Source organism: Diceros bicornis, chromosome 23 (genome assembly GCF_020826845.1).
Source record: "Diceros bicornis minor isolate mBicDic1 chromosome 23, mDicBic1.mat.cur, whole genome shotgun sequence".
Classification (NCBI taxonomy): domain Eukaryota; kingdom Metazoa; phylum Chordata; class Mammalia; order Perissodactyla; family Rhinocerotidae; genus Diceros; species Diceros bicornis.
In genome coordinates, this window is record NC_080762.1 from 9,094,350 (window position 1) to 9,119,272 (window position 24,923).

Here is a 24,923-nt window from a genome sequence, read left to right on the forward strand (position 1 = left end):
CTATTCCTGGCAGCTTGATGTCTCTATCCTGGCCTTCACCCAAAACTTCCTCATTTTAAAGTGTTCGTAATTCCAATTTTTTTCCCGCTCCTTCCCTAGCTCTGGCCAACTCCAACTTAAACTTCAAGATTTACCCCAAATTCTATGGTCCTCTTTCTGAAGCCTGCACCCAATTCCCAAGGCAGCATTTGTTGTTCCTCCATACAATTATCATTTATTAAAATTACAGTGTATTGGGGCCAGCCAGTGGTGTAGCTGTTAAGTGCGCATGCTCCACTGTGGCGGCCTGGGGTTCGGATCCCGGCGCACACGGACACCGCTTGTCAAGCCATGCTGTGGCGGCACCCCATATAAAGTGGAGGAAGATGGGCACGGATGTTAGCCCAGGGCCAGTCTTCCTCAGCAGAAAGAGGAGGAGTGGCAGATGTTAGCTCAGGGCTGATCTTTCTCACACACACACACACACACCAAAAAAGTAAAATTACAGTGTGTTTCTTTCTCCAACTGGCATATGAGTTGGAGAGGTCTTATTCGTTTTTGTAACAAGTTAACCTCTAATAGGATGCTAAACAAATAGTAGCTGAATGAGTGAATTAGCCTCCCGAGGGTAGCTCATGTCTGCTAGATGTTCAGAGAAAAATGATATGATGAAATCATTGAAACTGAGGTATAAATGACTGACAGACCTTCTGCTCTACCCTCACAGGAACATTTGAATGTTTGATAAGACATATAAAATGATGGCATTTTAGACAAAGTGTCTCTGGAGAGTGCCTCTGAATTCATAACCCATAGGCAATCAGACTGGTCTGTACCTGAGGCACACAGCAGCCAGAATAGTCTGGTACAAGGAACTAGTAAGGCAAAACACTGGGAAATCCTAGGAAGGCATTGGTAAGTTGGAGGAGAGAGGGAGAAATGAGAACACACGGCTGAAATAACCAGTATTGCAGGTCCTAACGCAGAAACCGGCAGCAGGGACCTAGGATCATTGTTCCTCGTGGAGGTTTGGTCACCAAACTGCTCTTTCACTCTATGAAGTTAAATACAGCCTCTTCTGTGGTTGACATTAGAATAAATCTCATCCTCCGGTTTCACATTTCGGTAGCAGAAACTGACAACCCAGATCCCAAACTGTCCCTATTGGAAGTGAGAGAAACAGATGGGAGGGGAATATGCAGAGTGAAGATATCTGTCACCCATGCTTGCTGGAAAATGACAGAAATTAATTGCTTCTTCATCTGTGTTTTCGCAGCAGGTTGTTTGTACCTCAGTTGTGCCCATCATTCTTGCCTTTATTCGTAATTCTTTTTTCAGGTGTCATTCTCCCTGTCGCCATACTCACCATTAGAAGGTAACTTATGCTCTTGAAGGTATGGGACTGTGTTCTCTGTCTCTGTGCCCCTCAATGCCCAGTACAGAACATTAAATATAGGAAGGGAGGGAGAGGGGAGGAGGGAACGAGAGATGCAGAGAGGAATTGTGATATTAGAAAGGTATTGGGGGGCCAGCCCAGTGGCGCAAGCAGTTAAGTGCGCGAGCTCCGCTGCAGGAGCCCGGGGTTCACTGGTTCAGATCCTGGGCCCGCACCGACGCACTGCTTGTCGAGCCATGCTGTGGCGGTGCCCTATATAAAGTGGAGGAAGATGGGCACGGATGTTAGCTGAGGGCCAGTCTTCCTCAGAAAAAACAGGAGAATTGGTATCAGATGTTAGCTCAGGGCTGATCTTCCTCACAGAAAAAAAAAAAAGAAAGATATTGGTAAACATGAAGGGGCAGATGGGGATGGGGGAGAGGAGGTAATTGGATGGGCTGGAGGAAGAAGAAAGAAGAGATGGTGAGGATAGGCCAGTTGCAACACCTAGTTTCAAATTCACTTACGTTTTCTGTGAATATTGCTGCGAGTTTTGCAGAGTCTGGTGTTTCAATTTGTATTGGAGTAGTTAGTGCAAACTTTTCAATTTATTTCACTGCTAAATAATTAATCTGACCTTGGGCTCCTTAGTAAACTGATCAGCAGCTATATTACTACTGGACAAAATAGCTCTATGATGGGTCTTGTCACTTACCAACTCAAGTGTCATTTTTCTTCTTGAGAAATCATACCTTTGGATCTGAATCACATAATTTCTTTCTAATGCAAGAGTAGGTTGCAATAATTTAAAGCATTTCTAGTGTCTTACCTAGTCTCCTCAAACACGCCCGTTTGCTAAGATTTATTGATTCTGTACCAAGATTTCTTTTCCTTGACAGTTTTGTTAAGAATTTGGAGGACCTGGTAGGTCACCCTAATCTCTTTCTCTCACCAAAATCCAAGGAGAACTGGCAGAATGTCGTATAAAGGAGATAGAAACTTAACAGCTAGTAAAATTCTGTGACTTAGAGATGAGTAACCTTAGATAATATTTTAACCAACAGCCTATCATAATGTAGATACCATCCCCATTCCCGTTTCATCCTGACAAGTGGTTAATTAGCACTATGCTTGAAGATGCACTACAAAATCTTGGATAAGGCACCCTAACTTTATGTGGCTTGGCATTTTTTATCTAAAAAGATTTCAGAAGCTGGAAGGTAGAACCTCTTGATCTATTCTTTATGAATCTATAAAACTTAAGTACCCATTCTCCTGGGGTAGGTTTTTTATTTGTTTGGTCGTTTTGCTTATTTATTAGTAAGCTTAGCTCTTGGTCTACAAAAATGAAACCAATACATTAAAATACAAATAAGTAAAGAAATCAAGGTGAAAGAAAAACCAGAGTAGAATAGGAAAATAAGACCACTAGAAAGTTAATATATAACAATGTAGATGAACAAGTTGTACAGAAATATGTTGTACACATAAATATGACTAAAAATTTAGCTCTGAGTTTCCTAGCAGCCAAAGTAAAAAAGGAAACCCAGATAGTTACGCAATTATTCATAAAATATAAATGCATGTGGTTTCCAAGAAAAAAATTTTTCTTATTTATTAATCATACATTCTTTTCTTATACTTAGTCACAATTTTACTTTTGGTAACATTTATTAAGTTGAATCTAGTCTTGGTTTCAAGAGAAAAATACAATGCAAGTCTCTCCTTTTTATGATATTTTTCAGATATTACAATATTAATTTTAATGATAGCAGTTATTCTTCCTTGGCCATCTATACATTTTACTTGTTTGTCGTCCATCTCCTTCTGCTAGAATATAAACACAATGTGGACATTTTTGCCTACTTTGCACCCTGCCGTGTGAACAGTTCCTAGAATAGTACCCAGCACTTTGACGCACTGTGAATATTTATGAAATAAATGAAGGAAAAAATCAGGTTGTGTGGGGCAGGCTGGCAGGAGAAGTATCTTACTCAAACCACCCTGAATTAAGGGTGTATATCCAGTAACTGATCCTGGGCCATGGACCTGATCAGGATGTGTTTACTGAGGTGTTTTACAATTGAAAGATAACATTCTGAATAAGAGGTATGAGCTTAGCTTTCCCTTCTCGAAGCTATCTAGGAAGAGGGGAGAACCACAAACACCCAGATCTAAGATGACTTCAACAGCTCTAAACTGTCAGGGTACAATCTCACCTTACCCAGGAGGCCTTGGCTTTAGACTCACAGGTCTTGTTGCTGCAGGAGGAACAGAGTTCTGAGTTTCACACAATGAGTTGTGAACATAAGCCTTCAATATCTCCGGGTATAAATAAGTGGTGTTGACAGCTATTTGTTATGCACACAAAAAAATATTTCATCAGCAGGAAGAACACAAAAAGCAATAAACTAATAAGCCCGTATTCTTGATCAATATTGTGGCTATAAACAAAAAAAATATTAGAAATGGAATAAAGGAAAAAATGGGCTTCAATATCTTGCATCAGAATGATACTTTTAAACTTCAAATGGCCATAGGAGTTAAGATTTTCTTTGTTCTATTATTCTTTAATCCTCTTTCCAGGGGTTTGTCCTTTCATTATCTCAGAATTCTATACCTTTTCCTGCCAGACTATAAAGCTAAGTGACTTTGAAAAGTCTTTTCATTCATTCATCCATTCATTCATTCATTCCTCAACTATCATTAATTGAACAGCTATGTGACAGTAACTATTTTATGGGCAGAGGTACGATGATAAACAATATACAATCCTCGAATTCTGGGAAATTAGAGTGATAGCGTATGCAACAATGAAGTAAAAGTTTGATTTCTAAGGAGGCAACGAGGCACAGAACTAATGACCAACTGATTCATATGGAAAGGATTCAAGCAAGTGGATGGGCTGACATGGACTCTGGGCCTTGTAGGAAACAGAGGAAATAGTCTCAGCCCCTTCAGTAACTTATAGTCTATGGAAGATGGTATAATGGTTGTTATGACCATGCCAAATGGTATCTACCACAGGAAAGATATCAAATGTAAATAATTAACCTTCAGGATAACTGCTGATAAGGCGATCTCCTTGTCCACGTGTTCCTCTGACTAAATAATATAATTCTACCAGTCTAGAATGTGATTGCCAGCATTTATAGCAAAAGAACTGAAACAGAATGTTCAGAACTATGTTCACTGCAAATACAGAAAACTGCAAATACATCCAAAAAATTTTTATAAATTTTCTATCACAATGTACCATCATGTGATAATTCAATATATTCATGCCGTTCAAAATTAGTGTTTTGAAACAGGATATTCCTTAACACTGCAGACTCGGGGGTCACAGTGCCTGGATTTGTACTTCGGCTCCACTACTTACTTAAGCAAATTGATTAACCTATTAGAGCATCGATTTTCTCATCGGTTTTGTCATTTGTCATCTGAACATGTAAGAGTGGTATACTAGCTTCAAGGATCAAATGAGATAACCCACGTGTATTAGCTTCCTATTGCTGCTGTAACAGCAATCACAAACGTAATGGCTTAAAACTGCATAAATTTATTATCTTACAGTTCTGTAGGTCAGAAGTCTGCAACGGATTTCACTGGACTAAAATCAAGGTGTCAGGAGCGCTGCCTTCCATATGGAGTCTCTAGGGGAGAATCCATTCACTTGACTTTTCCAGCTTCTAGGGTACACTTGCATTTCTTGGCTCATGGCCCCTCCTTTATCTTCAAAGCTGGCAGTGTAGCATTTTCTCTCCTCTCTGATTTCTGCTTCCATCTCTACATCTTTTCTCTCTTACTTTATTGCCTCTGTCTTATAAGGACTTTGCGGATTACATTGAGCCCACCCAGATATTCCAGGATAACATTGCCATCTCAAGGTCCTCAGTCATACCTGCAAAGTCTCTTTTGCCACGTAAGGGAACATAGTCATAGGTTTCAGGGACATAGATATTTTAGGGGTCTGGAGGGGGGGTGTCATTATTCTGCCTAACAACCCATGTAACGTGCTTTTTTAGAAATTAGCTGGGCCGGCCCCGTGGCTTAGCGGTTGAGTGCTCGCGCTCCGCTGCTGGCGGCCCGGGTTCGATCCCGGGCGCGCACCAACACACCTATTCTCCGGCCTCATGGCCGCGTCCCACATACAGCAACTAGAAGGATGTGCAGCTATGACATACAACTATCTACTGGGGCTTTGGGGGAAAAAAGTAAATAAATAAAAATTATAAAAAAAAAAAAGAAATTAGCTAATATTATTATTTCTTATGTACATTCACACTGTCCACCAAGCTTCTCTAAAGTTTACATAAATTAGATAAGTGGCCATTTTACATCATGTAGAAACTGGCATAAAACCAGGCTTTGACGAATTCAGCCTCTGATTCTTCCCCTGGAGTGTTGTAGCTTGTCATTCTTTGACTTTCTGCCGAGATTGGTGGACCATTAGTTTGTATCAGCTGTAATTGTCAACAAGTAAAAGAGCTAATCAACTACTTCCTCACGGTCCCAAAGAAATTGCATGTGATTTTAATACTCCACTGTGCTTGTATGACTATTTCTTAATGACCTCTTCTCCGGGCTTATTTAGTTTAGGCAGTTGTGAAGCTTTAAAAGTGTAAAAACTGATGTTACAAGAAATCTGTATTTTATGCGTCTTCCAACAGGGCTTCTCAGGTGATTTGAAAATGTTGAACAATAAAATGAGAACTCATCTCCAGGATAGACAGGCGTTACAGTCAATGAGAGGCACATTTTGGTCAGTTATCAAGAGCAAATTACTTCACAGAAAGCCTGTTCGAGTAAGAAGTTCAAGCTCCAAAAAGTGGTTTATACCTCAGGCCTTTTTTTCTGCCAGTCACAACCACCACTTTCTTCAAGATTTAGCTCAAAACTGGTCATCCCCCAAAAGCTTTTCCCTCCAACTGCATTTCACCATGACCTAATACTTTGCATTCTATTCCTTCACATTTAGGAGATATATATATATATATATATCACACACACACACACACACACACACACATACACACACACGGTTTGTTGTCTCTTATTTTTTTGTCTGTTAAACTCAAATGTAAACTACTAATTCTCCTGTATCCCCCATAGAGTAACTAGCACTGTGTTGTACACTTAATAAATGCTTGCAAATGACAAAATGAATTCTTTGCTTTGGTTAAAGAGGACTTGAGGACTGAAATGAGCCCTTATGTTTGTGTGTAGGTTTTAATGGTTCATTTTCCTGTCAGACTTCCCCTGGTTATGAACGCTGTGGCAGCACCAACAGCATAAAGGGAGGATTTTATTGGAGAACATTTGGAGGATTAGAAAAATCTCCAGAGCTTTGGAAGCACCACATTTTGTGTTCAGAATTCTATTTCATTCTGTCTCCAGACCAGAATAAGCAGAGAAGAAAGATGGCAAGATCCACAGGGTTCCATATGTGACGCCAGCTCCCCAACCCCCTTTCAGAAGTAAGTGGGAGGAAGGAAGGAGCATAATCATTAGAGAATTTCTCATTCAGCTGTGTTAATTCTCCTCAGGCTGCAACTCTGCATATGAGCTCTTAACTCTGCAAAATATATTATTGAATATAAGATGTATTTAATTAGTTTTAAGAGTTATCCTCTTTCCTGTTCTTTACTAAAATAACCAACAAACAAAAATCTCAAGATAATTTGTCCATTCAGACCAAAAGAATTCAAGCAGTATTCAATGGGATGCTATATAGCTGATGTTCTTTATATGTTTTTTCCTATAGTGAGCTGGGGAGAAAAATACATATTTATGTATTTCTTTCGGGGGGGAGGCATGGAAATTACTCTCTAGTTTAAAGGGTGAATAAGGTACCATATAGTGTCCCAGAAAAGGTAATTTATCAAATACATCCTAGTGTACCATGAAGACCAAACATTTTTTCCTTCAGAGTTCAATCTTTTATTAACACCGTTAGACTAGGTTTTTTGAAAATGAGGAGAGACTCTAAAGTCAGAATATGCCAGCTCTGGAAGTGACTGTCAACTGTCCCATCCCTCCACCTCAATCCAATTCACACTTTTATGATTGGCTTCCTTTTTGACCCATGCTTGTTAATTATATCCAGCTGTAGGCTAATTGCTCTTCCAAATTGGCAACACTGACTGAGCTCTCAAAGCTGCTCATATTTTTTCTTTCTTCTCTGGATGAAACCTTTGGAGCATGCATTTTCTTCCCTAGTCTTTCTGAACTAATCCTCAGTTATGGATATTTTAAAGGGTTCAAGGGACTCACAAAATAGCTCTGGTTTTGAGTACAGTGAATTTCTTTCCATTTGGTCCAGAATTACCTAAGAACATATAGAGAGGAGAATTTCCTTAGAGACTTAGGCACACGGTCCTCGCTATTCCATTTGTTCCTGGATGCTCTGGTGTCAAGACCTAAGCAGCAACTGGCCAGGTTCCCGCACTACTGCGGGGAGCAACTGGGCTTTGCCCTACAGTCGAAAACTCCAACACTCATCCAGAACATCAGCTTTCAAAGACATAACAGGCCCTTTTTTTTCTTTTTTGAAAGTCCCTGTTCTATTCAAGGGCTTTATTGTCAGAAATTCCCTGCCCCTCCCTTCCTGGAGGACTCTACTGACAACGTACATACCCATGCCAAGACTATTACTGTAAGGAAGTGCTTTTAGTTTTTTTTTTCTTCTTCTTTTTTCTCCTTTCCAAGAGAAAATAGAAGCTCATTTCCACCCACCAGCCCAAAAGGCTCTGTCTGATGAATGGCATTGAGGATTTTGACACCTAACTCAAATGAAAGTTTTTAGAGATGAGAATTAGGTATCTAGGTATTGGGGAATGGGGAAAAATGAGATTCAGAATCAGAATACACAGGTTAGAGTAACAGCTCTGCTGTTAATCAGCCTCATAACTTTGGCCAAGCATTTTCATCCCTCTAAGCTTTGGTTTTCCTCATCAGTTACGTGAAATTAATACTACTACCCGCCCTGACTACTTCACGGGGTTGGAGTGAAGATAGATTGAGATCATGTGGGTCAATAGGCATTACAAACTGAAAAGCACAATATAAGCAATTAGTTTTTATTAATAAGCTGAGAATATTATCTAATTGCTTATAAATACGTACTGTGGGTACACTCATGGTCTGTCACGGGGTAAATAAAACCTTGCTTCTGCTGGGTACAGGTTTGTACATAATCCTTCAGTGGAATAAGAGAAAGAAAAGAACATTTACACAGCAATTACTGTCATCCAGGCCCTTTCATATCTATACCTATAACTAAATTTTCTATATGAAAAACATATATAAAATATAGATTTCATTTAATCCTCTGAAAAATCCGATTGATTCGCCTCATTTCCATACGAAGGAAATTGAGATACAGAGATATTAAATGTTGCTTAGAGCAGTGCTTTCCAAATTCTGTTCCCTGAAAGCATAATCCAGAGAAATACTTCTCTATTAAAGAGTTTTATGATCCAAAACTTTGAGAAACAGTGCATTCTTTCCCCCCTCCAAGAGATTCACAGTGGGCAATACCATATTGGTAACCATGGATAAGTCCTATAGTATAGAAGCCTGCTATAGTAAAGGAAACCGCTTACCTTTGCTCAGTCCAGAGTTTTTCAAGCTTATTTGATCTGGAGATCCTATTTTCCAATTCCGCTTACTAAATTTTGATGGAACTGGGATTCTACAGAAAACACTTCTGCCAAATGCAGATCTAAATTTATGATTGAATTTCCTATGTGACAAACTTGTAACCAGAATACAAATTTGTCCTCTTTAAAAAGATATACTTTAACTGTATACCAAAAGCATTAGGAAAATAGAGAAGGGCCGTTATAAAATTTTATTATTCTATACCTACTATTAATTATATCAATATTATGGTTTATGAGGTTTTTTTAGTCTTCTTTTTTCTTAGTTGTAATCATAGTACATGTTAACTTTTGTTTTCTGATTATTTTATTGTAGTAAAATAAATGTAACATAAATATTACCATTTTAACCATTTTTAAGTATACAGTTCAGTGCCATTAAATACATTCACATTGTTGTGCAACTGTCACTGCCATCCATCTCCAGAACTTTTTCGTCTTTCCAGACTGAAACTCTGTACTGTCTTCTGATTTTTTTTTTACCCAACATTTTTTTTTTTTTTTGTGAGGAAGATCAGCCCTGAGCTAACATCCATGCTAATCCTCCTCTTTTTGCTGAAGAACACCGGCTCTGAGCTAACATCTATTGCCAATCCTCCACCTTTTTTTCCCCCAAAGCCCCAGTAGATAGTTGTATGTTGTAGTTGCACATCCTTCTAGTTGCTGTATGTGGGACGTGGCCTCAGCATGGCCGGAGAAGCGGTGCGTTGGTGTGCGCCCGGGATCCGAACCCGGGCCGCCAGTAGCGGCGCGCGCACACTTAACCGCTAAGCAACCGGGCCTGCCCAACCCAACATTTTATCATGAGCATTTTTCCACATTGCTACTTACTCTTTTTTAATAATCCTCATTTCTAGGGGCTGTGAGATACTCTATCCAGGTAATGCTCATGAATCTGCCTATTGTTGGACATTTATATTATTTCTACCTTTCCCTTTTGTAAATGATAAATATCTTTGTGTATATAACACTTTCCATATTTTGAATTATTTCCTTAGAATATCTAGTAGAATAAAGAGTATGAACACTTTAGTGATTTTTTAAACGCATGTTGACAACTTTTTTTCCCTCAGTTATACCAAATTTAAACAAGTTCTATTGATTGATAGATACAGCCATTCATTCTTTCAAATAAACAAAGACCTGGTAAGTTCCTAATATTTGCCAGGCACTATGTGGAAGACACACATACTCTCTACTCAAATGATTTCAGTCCGCTCTGGCCAGCATTAGTTACTGTGGCCAGCATTAGTGACAACTAAGACAAAAGGACTGATTTACTTGTGCAAAAGTTTTATTGCATTTCTTTGATTTTTAGTGAGAAGGCATCCTCGTTAGTTTGCTGATTCCTTTGAGAATTTCCTTGCCCCTCTTTGTTTCCCCTCCGCTGCTGTTCACCCAAATATGTGCTATTGGGCAAATTACTTAATCCCTAACCTTGTTTCCTTATTTGTCAAATGGTAGTAATAATTGTACCAATGTCATAGGATTGTTGTCTGAACTCAAGGAGACATTGTATACTTAATGTCTCAGTGAGACATTGTATATCTTAAGCCAGTGCCAAGCACACTGTAAGCACTCTGTAAACATTACCTGTTACTGTTATTACTTCCAGGATGGAGGAAGTGAGATGAATCTTCTGTCAGTTGACCCAAAGTATGGGCAAGCTAGGAACTCTGTGCACTTTGCCCTGGCACTGTATGTCAATTTTTAAACAAGCTTTTTCCATGTTTAAACAAACAAATCTACCAGGTCATGAACATCCTTCATCTTTCTTTCAAGAGTAGAAGAACAGATTAATTAGTATACGGATGGTGGGTTTTTGTTTGTTCTTCCCGAGGCATATTGCTGCTAAATTTTACAAAGTTCTGCTAAGTCCTTCAAAAGGAAAATATACGTCCTTTTCTGTTACCTAGGATTTAGGAACATTCCTCAATCAAATAGGAAGAGTGATGTGCTAACAGTTATAGGTTAATGAGTTAAAAAAACTTCTATGTTGCACCCTAAGGAAGAATGAATTTGGCTATGCTGAATTGAATTGACAAGTGTTGGGCTAGTCAGTGTGCTAATGAGCTATAAGACTCCAAATTCTGTTTAATCAAGCTTCTATTCTTATTAACGTTTTTAAAAAGTCTTTTCCTTCATGATTTTATATATATAATTTTTCCAGTTCTATCACAAGCCTGGTCATTAATAGCATATATTTAATTTGAATAAAAAATGTGTCAATTATGTGAATGTTATATTAAGCTGAATTTCACATCGTCTTGATTTACCAAGGCTAAAGATAAAGTCAGTCTGAATGACTGACAGATGTCAATCAAGATTCCATTGTTCCAGGACTTGTACATATGACACCAAAATTCTGAATAAAAATTGTGTATTCAATTATGACCACATCTACTTTATTTGCTATTTTACAAAAATGAATAAAGTAGGTACTACATATACAGTCTTTTCACAGAGGCGCGTAAGGGTGGCATATGGTGAAATCACTTCAAGCTGCCGAAAAAGTAGCAAACTGTAGAATACTTGACTGCATTATTTTCCTCCGGATGAAATCATTCGCTGCTGTTTTCATTGTCGGTATAAAGTCCTTTTGTTAAATCCTATGTCTTAAATAGCTATTAGATGTTGAAAACAAAACAGAAACACTTTCTCCTCCAGCAGACCTGAGCGAAGGGAGAGGATAGTGAGCCTGATGCTGTTCTTAGGTTCTTCCTGAGGGAAGAAGTGGAAAGAGGCCGGAAGGTTTCAGAACAACAAGCAAAGTCAGTGAAGCAGAGAGTAAATCCAAAAATTCGGCAAATGACAAATAAACCAGAAAGGAGACACGCCAGCTGTTCAGTAACTGGAAAGTTACACAACGTTTATTTTGGTTGAAGTTTTATTTTTATATGAATAAGGAACAATAAGTTTTCTGTGGGGGTGGGGTGTCTTATTCTTTCTAACATGAATAAGGAACAGTGAGTTTGCAACGCAGGTGGGTGTTTTTTTAGGGGCTGCTACACTCCCCCTTCTTCCTACCGGCAACCGCGCGGGTGGCCCTCCACCGTGGGGACAGAGCCCCGGGACGCCCCTGCTCGTCCTGTGCGCTCGTCCTCTGTGCTCGGGCCACACTGCTCACCAAACTCCAACTCCGATCTCTGCAACAGGGCAGCCAGCGGCGCGGGGCCCCCTTGCCGGCCGCTCCCCCCGAGCGGCGGCGGGGCCCGGCGCGAACAAAGGCGGCGCGGAGCGCGGGGCGCGCGGCCGGGCTGGCGCGCGGCTCTCCGGCAGGAGGCGGTGGCGGCGCCGCGCCCGAGCCCGCATTCCTCCGAAGCGCCCGGAGCCCGCGGGGCGACGTCACCCGCGGCTCCGCCCCCGTCCCTCCCCGAGCAAAGTAACTCTTGACGAACGGGAGCAGCCTCGGCCGAGCATGGAGAGCTGCCGCCGCGGCCGGCCGGCGACGCGGGCGACGCTGGCTCCCCAGAGGTAGTTTGGCGACCGCGCAGAAAGCAAAAGTGCCGGCGGGCGGCCGGCGACCCCCGCCCTCAGCCCGCGCGGCCCGGCCCGCCCCTCCGTCGTGGATTCCGCTGCGATCCCCCCGGCAGCTCTTTGCAAAGCGGCTTGAAACTTCTCCCAAAGTCGACATGGATACGGCGGCGGCGGCGCTGCCCGCTTTTGTGGCGCTCCTGCTCCTGTCCCCGTGGCCTCTCCTGGGGTCGGCCCAAGGCCAGTTCTCCGCAGGTGAGTGGCCGGGGGGCGTCCGGAGCCCCGACGGAAGCCCCCGCGCTCGCGAGGGGTGGAGGCGGCTCCTTGCAGGGCCGGGGGCAAGGATTTCGGGGAAGCTTTCGCGGCCCGGGGGGGCAGGGGGCAGAGAGAGAGGTGTCCCCAGGAGCTGGTGCCAGGTGGGACGCGGGGCAGCGGGCTGGGCGCCACTTGGCGCAGGTAACTTTCCTCTTCGCCGCCCATTGTTCCTCTCCCGCTCGGGGCTCCGGCCGGCCGGGCGTGCGGGAGCGTGGGACACAGAGCTTTTCTGGGGACACTGGTGGTGGCCTCGGCGTCCGGCGCAGGCTGCACCGCGCTGGGCAAGAGAGAAAGAAAAAGTAGTTACGACTCTGGGGAGGGCTACTCTGTTGCTCGTGGTGCGGGCTTGTTGCTGTCTGCCGCTAGAGTGTTCCAACAAAATTTCCCCGGGAAGCCATTGTCAGAAATGTGGAGACTCCAGGGGACTGACTTCGGCGCGCTCTGCCAGGTGCTTTTTGTCCCGGCAATAACCTCCCCGGACTATTGTCCAACGACTTGCCCGTCCCTCCCCCAGTCCCTTTCTCCTCCCCCAGCGTGGGGCTGCTCTGGGCTTGCCCTGTGGGTTAGGGCACTGCATCGAGTAGGTTCCGTGTGTGTGTTGGCGGAGCCTGGAAGATGTTTTGAAATATGATTCCGAGGATCCACACCGAGGCATCCAGGGCAGCGAGGTCTGGGCGCCGGGTCGGGGACGCCTGACCCCGGGGTGGGAGCCCGCTTCTCGCGCAGAGCCGCGGCGAGGCTGGCCCCGCTACTCCCGGAGCCGGGCTGCGTGATGGGGGCTGCCAGCGCCCGCCGCCCGCCACGAGAACCCAAAAGGAGGGATGTGTGCGGTCTCGCATGTTAGCCCTTTGGGTTCTAGGTAAAGCCACTTCGAGAAGTCTGTGAAACCCCGTCTCTCCCGCTCCGGTCCTCTGTTCCCTTCCAGTTTTGTTATCTTTCCTGTTGGTTGCTTCTTTCGTTCTCTCCTCTGGGGGCTCTGAAGTTTCGCCAGGTAGACGCTGGGGAGCGGGCTCTCGGGCGCTCGTCTGCCTCCCGCCGGTCCTGACAACTTGTCTGGCCAATCCACCCAGCTCAGCTTGGCGGGTGAGCGCATCTGCCGCCTTGGTTCGCGGTGCAGATGGAAACGCAGAGGTGGCCGAGGAGTGATGGAGAGGACTGGGAGAACGGCAGCCCGCGCTCCTGGCGGAGGCCGCAGGACGCGGAGAACGACCTTACTTTGCACTTGTCAGTTTTTTCTCGTTGTTATGGCTGCCCTGTTTCCTGGAAATAAACTCAAATTGTTGTGATCTGGGGTAATGTTTATTTCCCTTCCGTCCCCTCCCTCTCCCCCCTTTAGAACTCTATAAAAGGAGTTAGCAGACTCTGGTGGCAGCCCGGAGTCGCCCGGCAGTATTGTGCACTCAGGCAGATTACAAAATGCAGCGTGTGGAGGAAAAGCTATGTATATCGGTGATGTATGCAGAGGGCAACAGCTCTATGCAATGGGTGGTTCGATGCTTAATTTAATTCTTTCTCGAGTAAGCATTACTGCATGCATCTCTGACATACAGTGCCGTTAGTATTGGAACCGTGCTTGATGTTAGTCATTATATGCAGGCAAGTTGGAGTGGGTATTGATTTCTGCCCAGTGTTCGTCACTGCACGGAGAGCCTACGCTTGAAAAGGCATGTAGTTTGTTAATTGAAAGTTTGAATTCTACCAGTTGCGTGATTATACAATACATTAAACTTACATGTATTCAAGAGTCGCCACTATTAATGTCTCAACAGCTGATGGATATATTTTTAGCAGTAAAGAAGCTTTTCTTTTTCTCTTTTCAAATGTTAGTTACCCTTTAATGAGCAAGTAAATATTAAATTTCCTCCAGCAAAATGTGCAGATGAGTTCTGATCCCAGGAGTCCAGACATCTCTAATGAACACTTGTGTTCTTACGCATCCAGTTCTAAGTAATTTAACTAAATATGCCTGGCTTTTATTTAATGACAAAGCAAAACATTTGACTTTATGTTATATTTAAGTAAAAGGATATGCAGTTCTAATAAGTACAATTCTTGCAGGACTGTATCTCAAAATTTTGCCATTCAGGATTTATGTGTTTGCCCAGAAATGAATGCCTTTTATTCCCACAGTTTAAAGTCAGATTGTGGATCTGCCTTTCTCCAAAAATAAAAAGTTTGTTTTGTAAAAATTTACACTTTCTTGCGATCCTAAGTCATTTGGTATTCTACTGTCATCAGCTTTTATGGCAGTCAGATTTGTGGCCAAGACATAGATTCGGAGATTGGAGGTGTATTCTTTCTTGCTGTTTTTTTTTTCTTATATTCTACTTTAAATGATGAACTTTTATTTCTTTTGATAAATTTAAATAAAAATGCTTTAAAAGTCTAAAACAAATATATGTTCAGAATTTTTAAACATCCTGTTAAATGCCTTTTAAATCACATTCGTTAAGGCCAGTTTACCACTTTTAGATATTATGTGCTTCTTAATGTAGTAAGTAAGCTTCAAAAGCAAATTTTGAAAAACTGAGATTGTTGGATCTTTGATATGTCATGTGTTCAGTCTGCTTTGTTTAAACCACAAATTTAAGAATATTTTCCTCATTGTGACTTTTTTCTTAGCTTTTGGAGTTAAAGTGTAAAAATGCTGCATGGTGAGCCTCTTTAAAACCAGAATTTCCCATAAATATCAACTTATATTTATAATCTTTCAGTTTAATCTCTCCCTTAAAATGAAACCAGTGTCATATCTGTGTTACATCTGGGGAAACTGAGGCATAGAAGCACAAAGATGTACTGAAGTTTACCCACTGGGTTGTGAAGGTGTCATCTCTTGACATCGTAACGTAAGAAAGTTGTCTCTGCTAGGACTCAGATGATGGAGAAAACCAGTCACAGATGAGGTAACTTGGAAACTCAGCGTTCTCAACTGTAAAATGGGACTAATAATACCCATCCTGACCTCTCCGCATGGTTTTTATGAGGACGGTATGAAATAATTTATGTGAACTGGCACTGTAAATTGTAAAGCATTACGCAGCTATCTGGGGTGTAATCATCATCCGTTAAGGCAGCTAAGTGCCTCAACTTCTTTTGCTTGCTCTCACACTCACCTCATGAGGACAGGCTATTCAGGATTGTGTGTGTGTGTTTCACTTGGCCAGTCATTCATTTTATTCCTTATTAAATATAAACATCCTACATTGGACAGATCGAAATTTTATCAGCACAGTGAGAGAAATTATCCTTTAGTTTTTAATTGTTTTTACTTACGTATTGGAAGCCCTGTCTTGAGCTGTGCCTGTGGAAGAGTCACTGTTAACATTCCCGGTATTCTAACTATAGAGGAAATGTTTTTAGTCAGTTTCTTTGGCTGTTCCACTGTTGGTTGTTCAGCTTTTTCTTCTCAGTGTGGAGAAAAATATGCAGCTTTTCAGATGCAGTCTTATCAATGACCTAGAGAGGGACTATTGTCTCTCTAGTGTGATGCAAGCCTGGAAATGCAGCTCAACATCCTGCCTGGGATATAGTTCCTGGCATGTCACACTGTAAGCGTGCACTCACTTGATCTCTTAGGACCTTGCAACTCATCGAAGCAGTGCCACTTTCTTAGTGTCTGACTCCTTGACATCTCTGTATGGGAAGCTCATTTGTCTTATACTTACTACCTGCGAGGAAGATAGATCAGAGACAGCTTGTTTTAAGGTTTGCCTATCAGTTTTCTAGTTTTGATTGGCTAGACTCTCTCGGTCACTCAGTTCATTAAAACTCCAAATTCTAACACTAGTAATGATATGTAACGGGACGTTTTCAGGGCTGATTTTTCTCTCACTAGTCTCCTTTTATCAGACTGTAGATTTTCCTAGATTGCAAGATGTCGTTTGTGTCTGGCCTCCCCAGACAGGAAGAGGCAGCTCTGGCCACTGTTTGGGCTTTGGCATCTGCGCTGCTGACAGCTCTTCTCTTTGTGTTCATAGATGTGAATTTGAAAAATAAATCAGTGCCCCTGCCACTCCACCCTTCTCCCTCGCTCCTCCAGACTCCTCTCCAGCAACAACAAAACCCCACATGCATATACACAAAATCACAGCCTTTTTGTTTTCGCCAAATATCTTTTGCTGCTGGACATGTTCTTAAAAACTGGAAATATGACTCAACCGCTACCCACAGCAGATGCCAGTCCTCCCACCAAATCTTGTGTTGCTAGCAATGATGGTTTACTACATGTTTTTATGGTCTTTAAAAAACATTTAATTCATGTGACATGGTCCTATTTTATAGAGAAACTATGCTGCTGCCTACTTATACTTTTGAAGTGCAGTGTTCTAGGTCTGCTCAAGGTGGTATTAAAGACAGTGCAAATCATGCTAAATATGGATCTGCTTCTCAGAGGCATGGAAAATTCTGTCCTCATCTGCCCTGTGCTGTTCCCATACCCCTACTTGCTCTTCATGGAAGGCAGGAAGAGGAATGCCAGACGACTGAGCACAGGAAACATCAAGAGAGTTCACAGATTGTTCTTAAAGACAAAACAAAGAACACGGGGATTGCGTGTGTGTGTGTGTCTGTGTGTGTGTGTGTGTATTTGATCTTTTATTTTTCTGACGACGAAAAAAAGCCCTATTTTTGACTTGTTTATTGGAATCAGTCTCTGCCTTTGTCCAAACACATTCATTTCTTATTCTGTGGATGTAAAAATTCCCCTCTGTGTATTCCTCTCAGACTTTACCCTTGGAGCATATATATCTGATTTGTGTTCCTTTATCAAATAGTGTTTCTCTTTGCCTAAAAAGGTTATAATTGCTTTTGAACATAACTTGTTTTTTTCATCAAAACTCATACTGTTTGTTAGAGTTACTGAATAATGGTATTTTATTTTTTATTTTATTTATTTATTTATTTTTGTGAGGAAGATCAGCCCTGAGCTAACATCCATGCCAATCCTCCTCTTTTTGCTGAGGAAGACCGGCCCTGAGCTAACATCTGTTGCCAAACCTCCTCCTTTTTTTTTTTTTTTTCCTTTTTCTCCCCAAAGCCCCAGTAGATAGTTGTATGTCATGGTGGCACATCCTTCTAGTTGCTGTATGTGGGACGGGGCCTCAGCATGGCTGGGCAAGCGGTGCGTGGGTGCACGCCGGGGATCCGAACCCAGGCCGCCAGTAGCAGAGTGCGCGCACTCAACAGCTAAGCCACAGGCCGGCCCCCTGAATAATGAAAATTCATGACGTGTCTTAAACTGCTATTTGATGACAAAGTGAGTAAGTACATCACTCAGGCTAATTTTTATTTCCCTTGAAGCCAGAAACAGACTTGCAAATCCATGAAATAATCTTTTAGTGTTGCAGAATATTTATTTGTTTGTGCTTCTATATCTCTGAATGGAAGAGAGACTCTAAGTTCCTTTTTGTAAATGGGGTAGAAAAAAATTGAGTACCATATTGCCTGATATTTTGAGATAAGCAGGATAAGTTACATACATATATGCTTTGGAAAATTTTAAAAAATTGTCTTTGACTGCTTGCTATCAATGAGAACTCTGGAGGTAGATGGTTTATAAACTTCAAGCTCCATCTTAGTGGGAATGTGTTTATACGAAAAATGCTCTTAAAGAGACATAGTTCCACATAAAAGGTTTTATTAGTCCCATGAAGATTCTGTTGTGAGAGGTATGTTTATTTTCCTGTAGTATTCTTGTGGAAATTCTTTTGATTTGTAGTTAATATTTTAGTAATAAAAACTGAGCTTACATAATTAAATAAACTTAGTTTTATGAGGTTTTGCAGAGTGTTGAGGTTCTGGGAAAACGTTGGGCCTGTTGTAAGGACCACATTGATCCTGTTGTGGAACACTGCCTTTCCCCCACTTAACTCTGGTTGCATTTTTTGGCATTGTCTTCTGTGTGTTGATAAACCATAAAAATTACAAGTGGCTTATTTTGTCACTTACAGTTGTTTGAGGAGCAAATTAAGTAGTCCTGAATGAAATAATCCATGTTTCCACTTAATGTGATTGTAGAGGTCTGTTAATAAAAATGATGAACAGGGCAGTGCTGGCTGAATCCTTCTACAGGTGTCATTCTAGGAATTATTTTCATAAGAGGAACTCAGAAATAAAGCCAAATAAAATAATGTCTAGTTGAGTTATTGTTTGTGTTTATTTTGTTGGGAAAGCTGAAAGATGTAGATATGTAAATATGTAGGTAAAGATATAAATATGTGAATTCGTTTCAGGAAATTCAAGAGTAGAGAGGAAGCCTTTCCAGGGCCCTCACTGCCCACCTAGGAGTTGATGGCTGATTGCTTCGTGGTCATTGGATTCATCAATTGCAAGGTGCCCTAGAATTTTGCTACTTGAATTGTGGTCCATGGACCACATACACACACATCTTAACAATGATAGAACTTTGTATTTCAAAGGTTCAGGTGAGAAGGAAGCTAAGGACATCTACAGATGGGATCAAACTCCTATACTTGTATTCTGGTAAGAGTATTGAAAATAGATAATTATTGTGTCTGTTTCATAGATGAAGGAACCGAAATGGAAAATAAATTTTATAGTATATAATATACTGTACTATACTATACTTTTAGTGGGAAAGTAATAAGTCTTGCTCCAGATTGGTGTCTATTTATATAAAGCCTTGCCAATGCAGCCCGATCCTTAACCAGCTGCTTGTAGGCTGATTCTCCAAACCCTCTCCAGGGCAGCAGCTGATGAGCCACAGAAATTCCCCTAATCCTTGTCAGGCGGTGGGGTGACCTAGCAGCTGCTTAATTGGCAGACTGGCCACAGCTCCTTGATGTGATTTGCCTTAGGTCGTTCAGCAAATCAAGAGTAGAGAGGAAGCCTTTCTAGTGCCCTCACTGCCCACCTAGGGGTTGATGGCTGATTGCTTCATGGTCATTGTATTCGTCAGCTGCCGGGTACCCTAGAATTTTGCTTCTTGAATTGTGGTCCATGGACCAGCAGCATCAGCATCACCTGGGAACTGGTGGTGATCTTGTGATCACCTGTCAGAGCCCACCCGAGACCTTCTGACTCAGCATCTGTAGTTTAATATAATCCCCAGGTGATTTGCTTGAACATTTAATTTTGAGAAACACTGCTCTAGGACAAAGAAAGCGTGGCTTGAAAAGATTTGCCACGTGCACTTTACTGTAGAATTGTAAAGTGTTGTGAAAAGGATTAATTACAACATGAAAACAAATTTCCCTGGAATTGTGTTTCTGATCAGTATTTACTTAATTATGATTGAACAACTCAAACAACAGTACTATTCAAGTTTTTTTAAAGAATACTCAGACAATTTTGACAAATATTTTCATAAGAGAATAAAAATAAGGCTAAATAGTTTTGGTTATGAACATGTTGTCTAAAAAGATTTAAAGATAAGCATATTATATGAGGAATCAAACATGATATATGCCAATCATTTTTACCTAGCATATTGATATGTTGATACAGGAAATAATAGTCCCTCTGACATTACTAGTAGCAGTAGTTTCTTGTTTTATATTTCTCTTTTTCTTCTAAGTGTAATTTAAGGATCTCTGTAATAAGGAGCTCATTTATAGGACAGCCAAATTTAATGAATGGAAGTTAGGTGGCATGCATTAAATATCACTGGTGTTCTTTTTACTATCTTTTGTGCTCATATTTAAGTACAGAGATTCTTGTCAGTTCTCCCAAGAGAAAAATTATGATGTAATAGACAGTGTACACTATTCATGTCAAAACACAATTTTATTTGCATTTTATAGCTTGCTTTAGCATTCTTTTAGAAAATGAATTTTCCCAGAAGACCTAATTGCCTTCTTATTAATGAGCCTGTAAGTGTGTTTTGTTATCCATTTACTATTCTAAATGTGTCTACTTTTGCTGGCTGTTTCAACACTGCAGTCTCTGATTAAATCACGACTGCTATATTTGTTCTTGCCATTGACTGGCAATTCAGAAAATACTGGCGTAATGACATGGTTATGGCAGAGACTAATGAAAAACAAAAAGTATAAATTAATGTGAACTCATAATAGTTGGTTGTGTTGTGTGATACTGGGAGCTGGAGTTTGGGGTGATACATAGCAGAATTTGTGCATGTTTGACTGTAAATGAAAGTCTGCTTAACCTGTACTGTTTGAAATACAAAAAACAGCTGCTGGATTAATGATTTCCATGGTTACTTATTTGACACAGTGGTGTTTAAAGGAAGAGGTTTTTTTCTTAATTGCGGTAACGTTGGTTTATAACATTATATAAATTTCAGGTGTACATCATTATATTTCAATTTCTGTGTAGATTACATCATGGTCACCACCCAAAGACTAATTACCATCCATCACCATACACATATGCCTAATCGCCCCTTTTGCCCTCTTCCCTCCCCCCTTCCCCTCTGGTAACCACCAATCCAATCTCTGTCTCTGTGTGATTCTTTGTTGTTGTTTTTATCTTCTACTTATGAGTGAGATCATATGGTGTTTGACCTTCTCCCTCTGACTTATTTCACTTTGCATAATACCCTCAAGGTCCATCCATGTTGTCACAAATGGCCGGATTTCATTGTTTCTTATGGCTGAGTAGTATTCCATTGTGTATGTATACCACATCTTCTTTATCTGTTCGTCCCTTGATGGGCACCTAGGTTGCTTCCAAGTCTTGGCTACCGTGAATAATGCTTAGGATTGCTCCCCGGCGGCCATGAAGCACCTCGGCTTGCGAAGGTGGCTTTTTTTTCCTCCAGAAAGGAATTTCTGCCTCTTCCACCTCAGTCGGGACTGTCCCTTGTTGCAGGGGTTCTTTATATCTAGTTTTCAGTTCTTTCTCAGGTGTAATTGTTCCAAGAGTAGTTGTAAATTTGTTGTGTCCGCGGGGGGAGGTGAGTTCAGAGCCCGCCTATGCAGCCATCTTGACACCTCTCCCAGGAAGAGGTTTAATTGGAGACAGATTGGTGTTGGAGGAGAACTTAAAGATGGAGAGAAGCTCTGAAAGGTACTTCCTGGCGTCTTCAAGAGTTTTAGAGTCTGACGGTTTTGACTCCTTACTTTTTCCAATTTTACTCCAAATTCTAGAGCTTGCCTTTTGTACTAGTTCTACTTTCATTCTTGTCAGCAATAAATAGGCTCATTTATTCTCTCACACATTGGAGAGGAGAGAGTTCCCTAAAGCAATTGCAAAAACCACCATAGGAGCTGCCATTTACTGAGTTCCTGCAACCTGTCAGGCCTGATGATCACTGTTTTACATAATTTTAAATCCTCGCAATAGTCCTTTAGGATTGGAATTGTCTCCATTTTATAAACTGAGGCCTAAGAGGTTAAGTAACAACTTGCCTTGGGTGACAATGTGAAGAACTAGTAGAGCTAAGATTCCTTATTAAATATATACACATATGTGTAGCGATGAGACCTTTTTTTTTTTGGTTGCATATTGGTGGAAAATGCCACCCAGACTGGTCGCAACAAAAGGAGAATTTATTGTCTCTCCTAGCTGACAGTTCAGGTGGAGCTTCCTTTAGGAGTTCACACAATTCCGTTGGGATATCATCTACGTTTTTAGGCTCCATGTAGAGGTGAGGTGGCTTCAGCAGCTCCCACATCAAAAAATTCCAGGTTCAAGTCCATTAGGAAAATATGATCGTATGTGCTGGTTGCACCTGAAAAGGCCCAGAGGTTCACTGATTGGATCCAGTGAATCATGTATCCAGCCTCTGAGTCAAAGGCTCTGACTGAGAGGAAGTGAGTGTGCTGATTGGCTTAGTCCACCAGGATTATGGGTTCAGCCCCCCATGCCCACCTAGGTCACAGGGACTGATCAGTTGTCCACCGATAGGGGGATGGGTTCTCGAAGGGCAACCAAACTACACTGTGGTTGCTCAAGATGAAAGTCAGGTGCAGTAAAAGCAAAGAAAGCAGTGTTCACCTGTGGGTATTTATAATCCTTCTGAGGGGGAAGGAAGGAGATGGTGGGGAAAAGACAGTTGGGTGAGATGGTTCCCAGCTCTGGACCAGTAATAGGTGGTGCCAGCAGGAAGACTTGGTGGTCTAATAAGCCTTAGTCTCTAAGAGGAAGAGGGTGGAGGAGGAAGGGAGGAAAGGGGCAGTTTGTCCCCTGCAGGGTTGTGTGCATTGCAGAGCAGCTGCTCATCATTGAGGGAGTGTTTCTTTTTTTGGTTTTCCCTTTAAACCCTGTTTTTTATTTTTATTTGTGTGTGTGAGGAAGATCGCCCCTGAGCTAACATCTGCCAATCCTCCTCTTTTTGCTGAGGAAGACTGGCCCTGGGCTAACATCCATGCCCATCTTCCACTTTATATGGGACGCCACCACAGCATGGCTTGCCAAGCGATGTGTCGGTTCGCGCCGGGATCCGAACCAGCGAACCCCGGACCCCGAACCAGCGAACCCCGGACCGCCGCAGCGGAGTGTGTGCACTTAACCGCGTGCGCCACCGGGCCGGCCCCTAAGCCCTGTTTTAAATCATGAATTTTATTATTTTCATTATTTTATTCTCTTTGCCTCAGTATTGAAGAAGTCCAATATTAAAAATTCACAGAATTTTGTGTGCTAAAAGGGACCTTGGAAATTAGTGCCCCGTTTGATATAACTTGCCCAAAGTCATACAGCCTGGAAGAACTTGAGCTCAAACTCAAGATTTTGATTTATAGGTCACTGTTTTTTGGAACATATACATTGTTTGCTTAACAGTCATTAATATAGATAATTATTATTTAAAATTTTATTTAATTATTTTGGTTTGTATTCTGAAGTTCTAAAACAATGTTTCCAAATGCAAACCTGACTTAATGATTAGCTTGAATTAAAATAGTAATCCAAATATAGGGTGATACTAATCAACATATTTGTGACTAAAAGAGATCATCTTAGATAACTGCCTGGCCTCCAGCTATCCTACAGGATTTATGTATACATACATGCATGAATAGGTGTTTGCATGTACGCATTTGTTTATTTTTGATAGAAGCCAAAGGGTATGCCAAACTGTGGTAAATGATGCTAATTGACGCAGAGAATGAAACCTAGTAACTTCACTCTTTGGAAACTAATTTTGAAAAACTCAAAAGAGGTGAAGGTGAACTTGTTTATAGTTTTGATCTTCTTACCTCTGCTGCCTAACTTTATAATGCATATCTGAGAAATGTGGGGTATTTGAAAGAATTGCTGTAAGAAGGCACTGAATCATGAATAAAACGCAGAGCAGTAGCAGCCTCACCCTTCATGTGAGAGATACTGGACCTGTGTTAGATATGTCTGTGCCAGTGGCCTAAAGCTGGGTGTGACCAAAGACCAGGGGTCCAAATGTGACTGTGCCAGTGTAGACCAGGCTGTCACCTCCAGGTCCTCATGGTCGGGAATGGCCCTTCTCTGGCCATGGCTGGCCCAGCCCGTAGGGTGCAGACAGTGGTTGTGGAGGAAGCCTGGCTGACTTTGGCATGCTTCCTTCTGGCACTGGAGGCTTCTTTTCACACACCTTTGTCTATTATCTTAAAGAACTTAATGAATAATTGTTTTCTTCCCTGTGTATTGCCTGCTTTCTCTGTGACTCTTTTTTGCCCCTTATTATATCCTTATCAGGTGTGATAACTGGGACTTCTGAATGACGAAGTTTGTAATGATTTGTCTAACAACCTGGCTAGTTGAAGCAGAGTGCTATTTAGCCTTGAACCATTATTGCCCTTTTGTTTAATCTCACATTTAAATACTTAGGCAGGGGCCGGCCCAGTGGCGCAAGTGGTTAGGTGCATGCGCTCCGCTGCTGCGTCCTGGGGTTCGCAGGTTCGGATCCCAGGTGCGCACCCATGCACCGCTTGTCGAGCCATGCTGTGGCGGCGTCCCATATAAAGTGGAGGAAGATGGGCATGGATGTTAGCCCAGGGCCAGTCTTCCTCAGCAAAAAGAGGAGGATTGGCAGATGTTAGCTCAGGGCCGATCTTCCTCGCACACACACAAATAAATAAATAAATAAATACTTAGGCAATATATGAAGTGAAGGGGTTGGCAACAACCTGCTTCAGAGAGAGCAAAAGGCTTCTTTGGAAAGACATGTACGAAACCGTTTTAGTGCACAGAGCATTGGGCTTGCTGTAAAACCTGTGTTCCACCCT

At 41.7% G+C, this 24,923-nt stretch overlaps 1 protein-coding gene across 8 annotated transcripts in view; it reads left to right on the forward strand.

Moving 5' to 3' along the window:
- Nucleotides 1-24,923, forward strand: part of PTPRK (protein tyrosine phosphatase receptor type K) — a 546,302-nt gene that overhangs the window by 8,465 nt on the left and 512,914 nt on the right. For 2 of the 8 annotated variants that reach the window (XM_058566321.1, XM_058566322.1), the window contains exon 1: nucleotides 12,460-12,744. The exons of 5 other annotated variants lie outside the window; for them this stretch is intronic. In XM_058566321.1, the coding sequence (XP_058422304.1) occupies nucleotides 12,648-12,744 (97 nt within the window). In that variant the 5' untranslated portion in view covers nucleotides 12,460-12,647. Of the gene's footprint in view, nucleotides 1-12,458; nucleotides 12,745-24,923 lie in introns of those variants that run through there. One more of the 8 variants, XM_058566318.1, reaches the window with a different exon arrangement.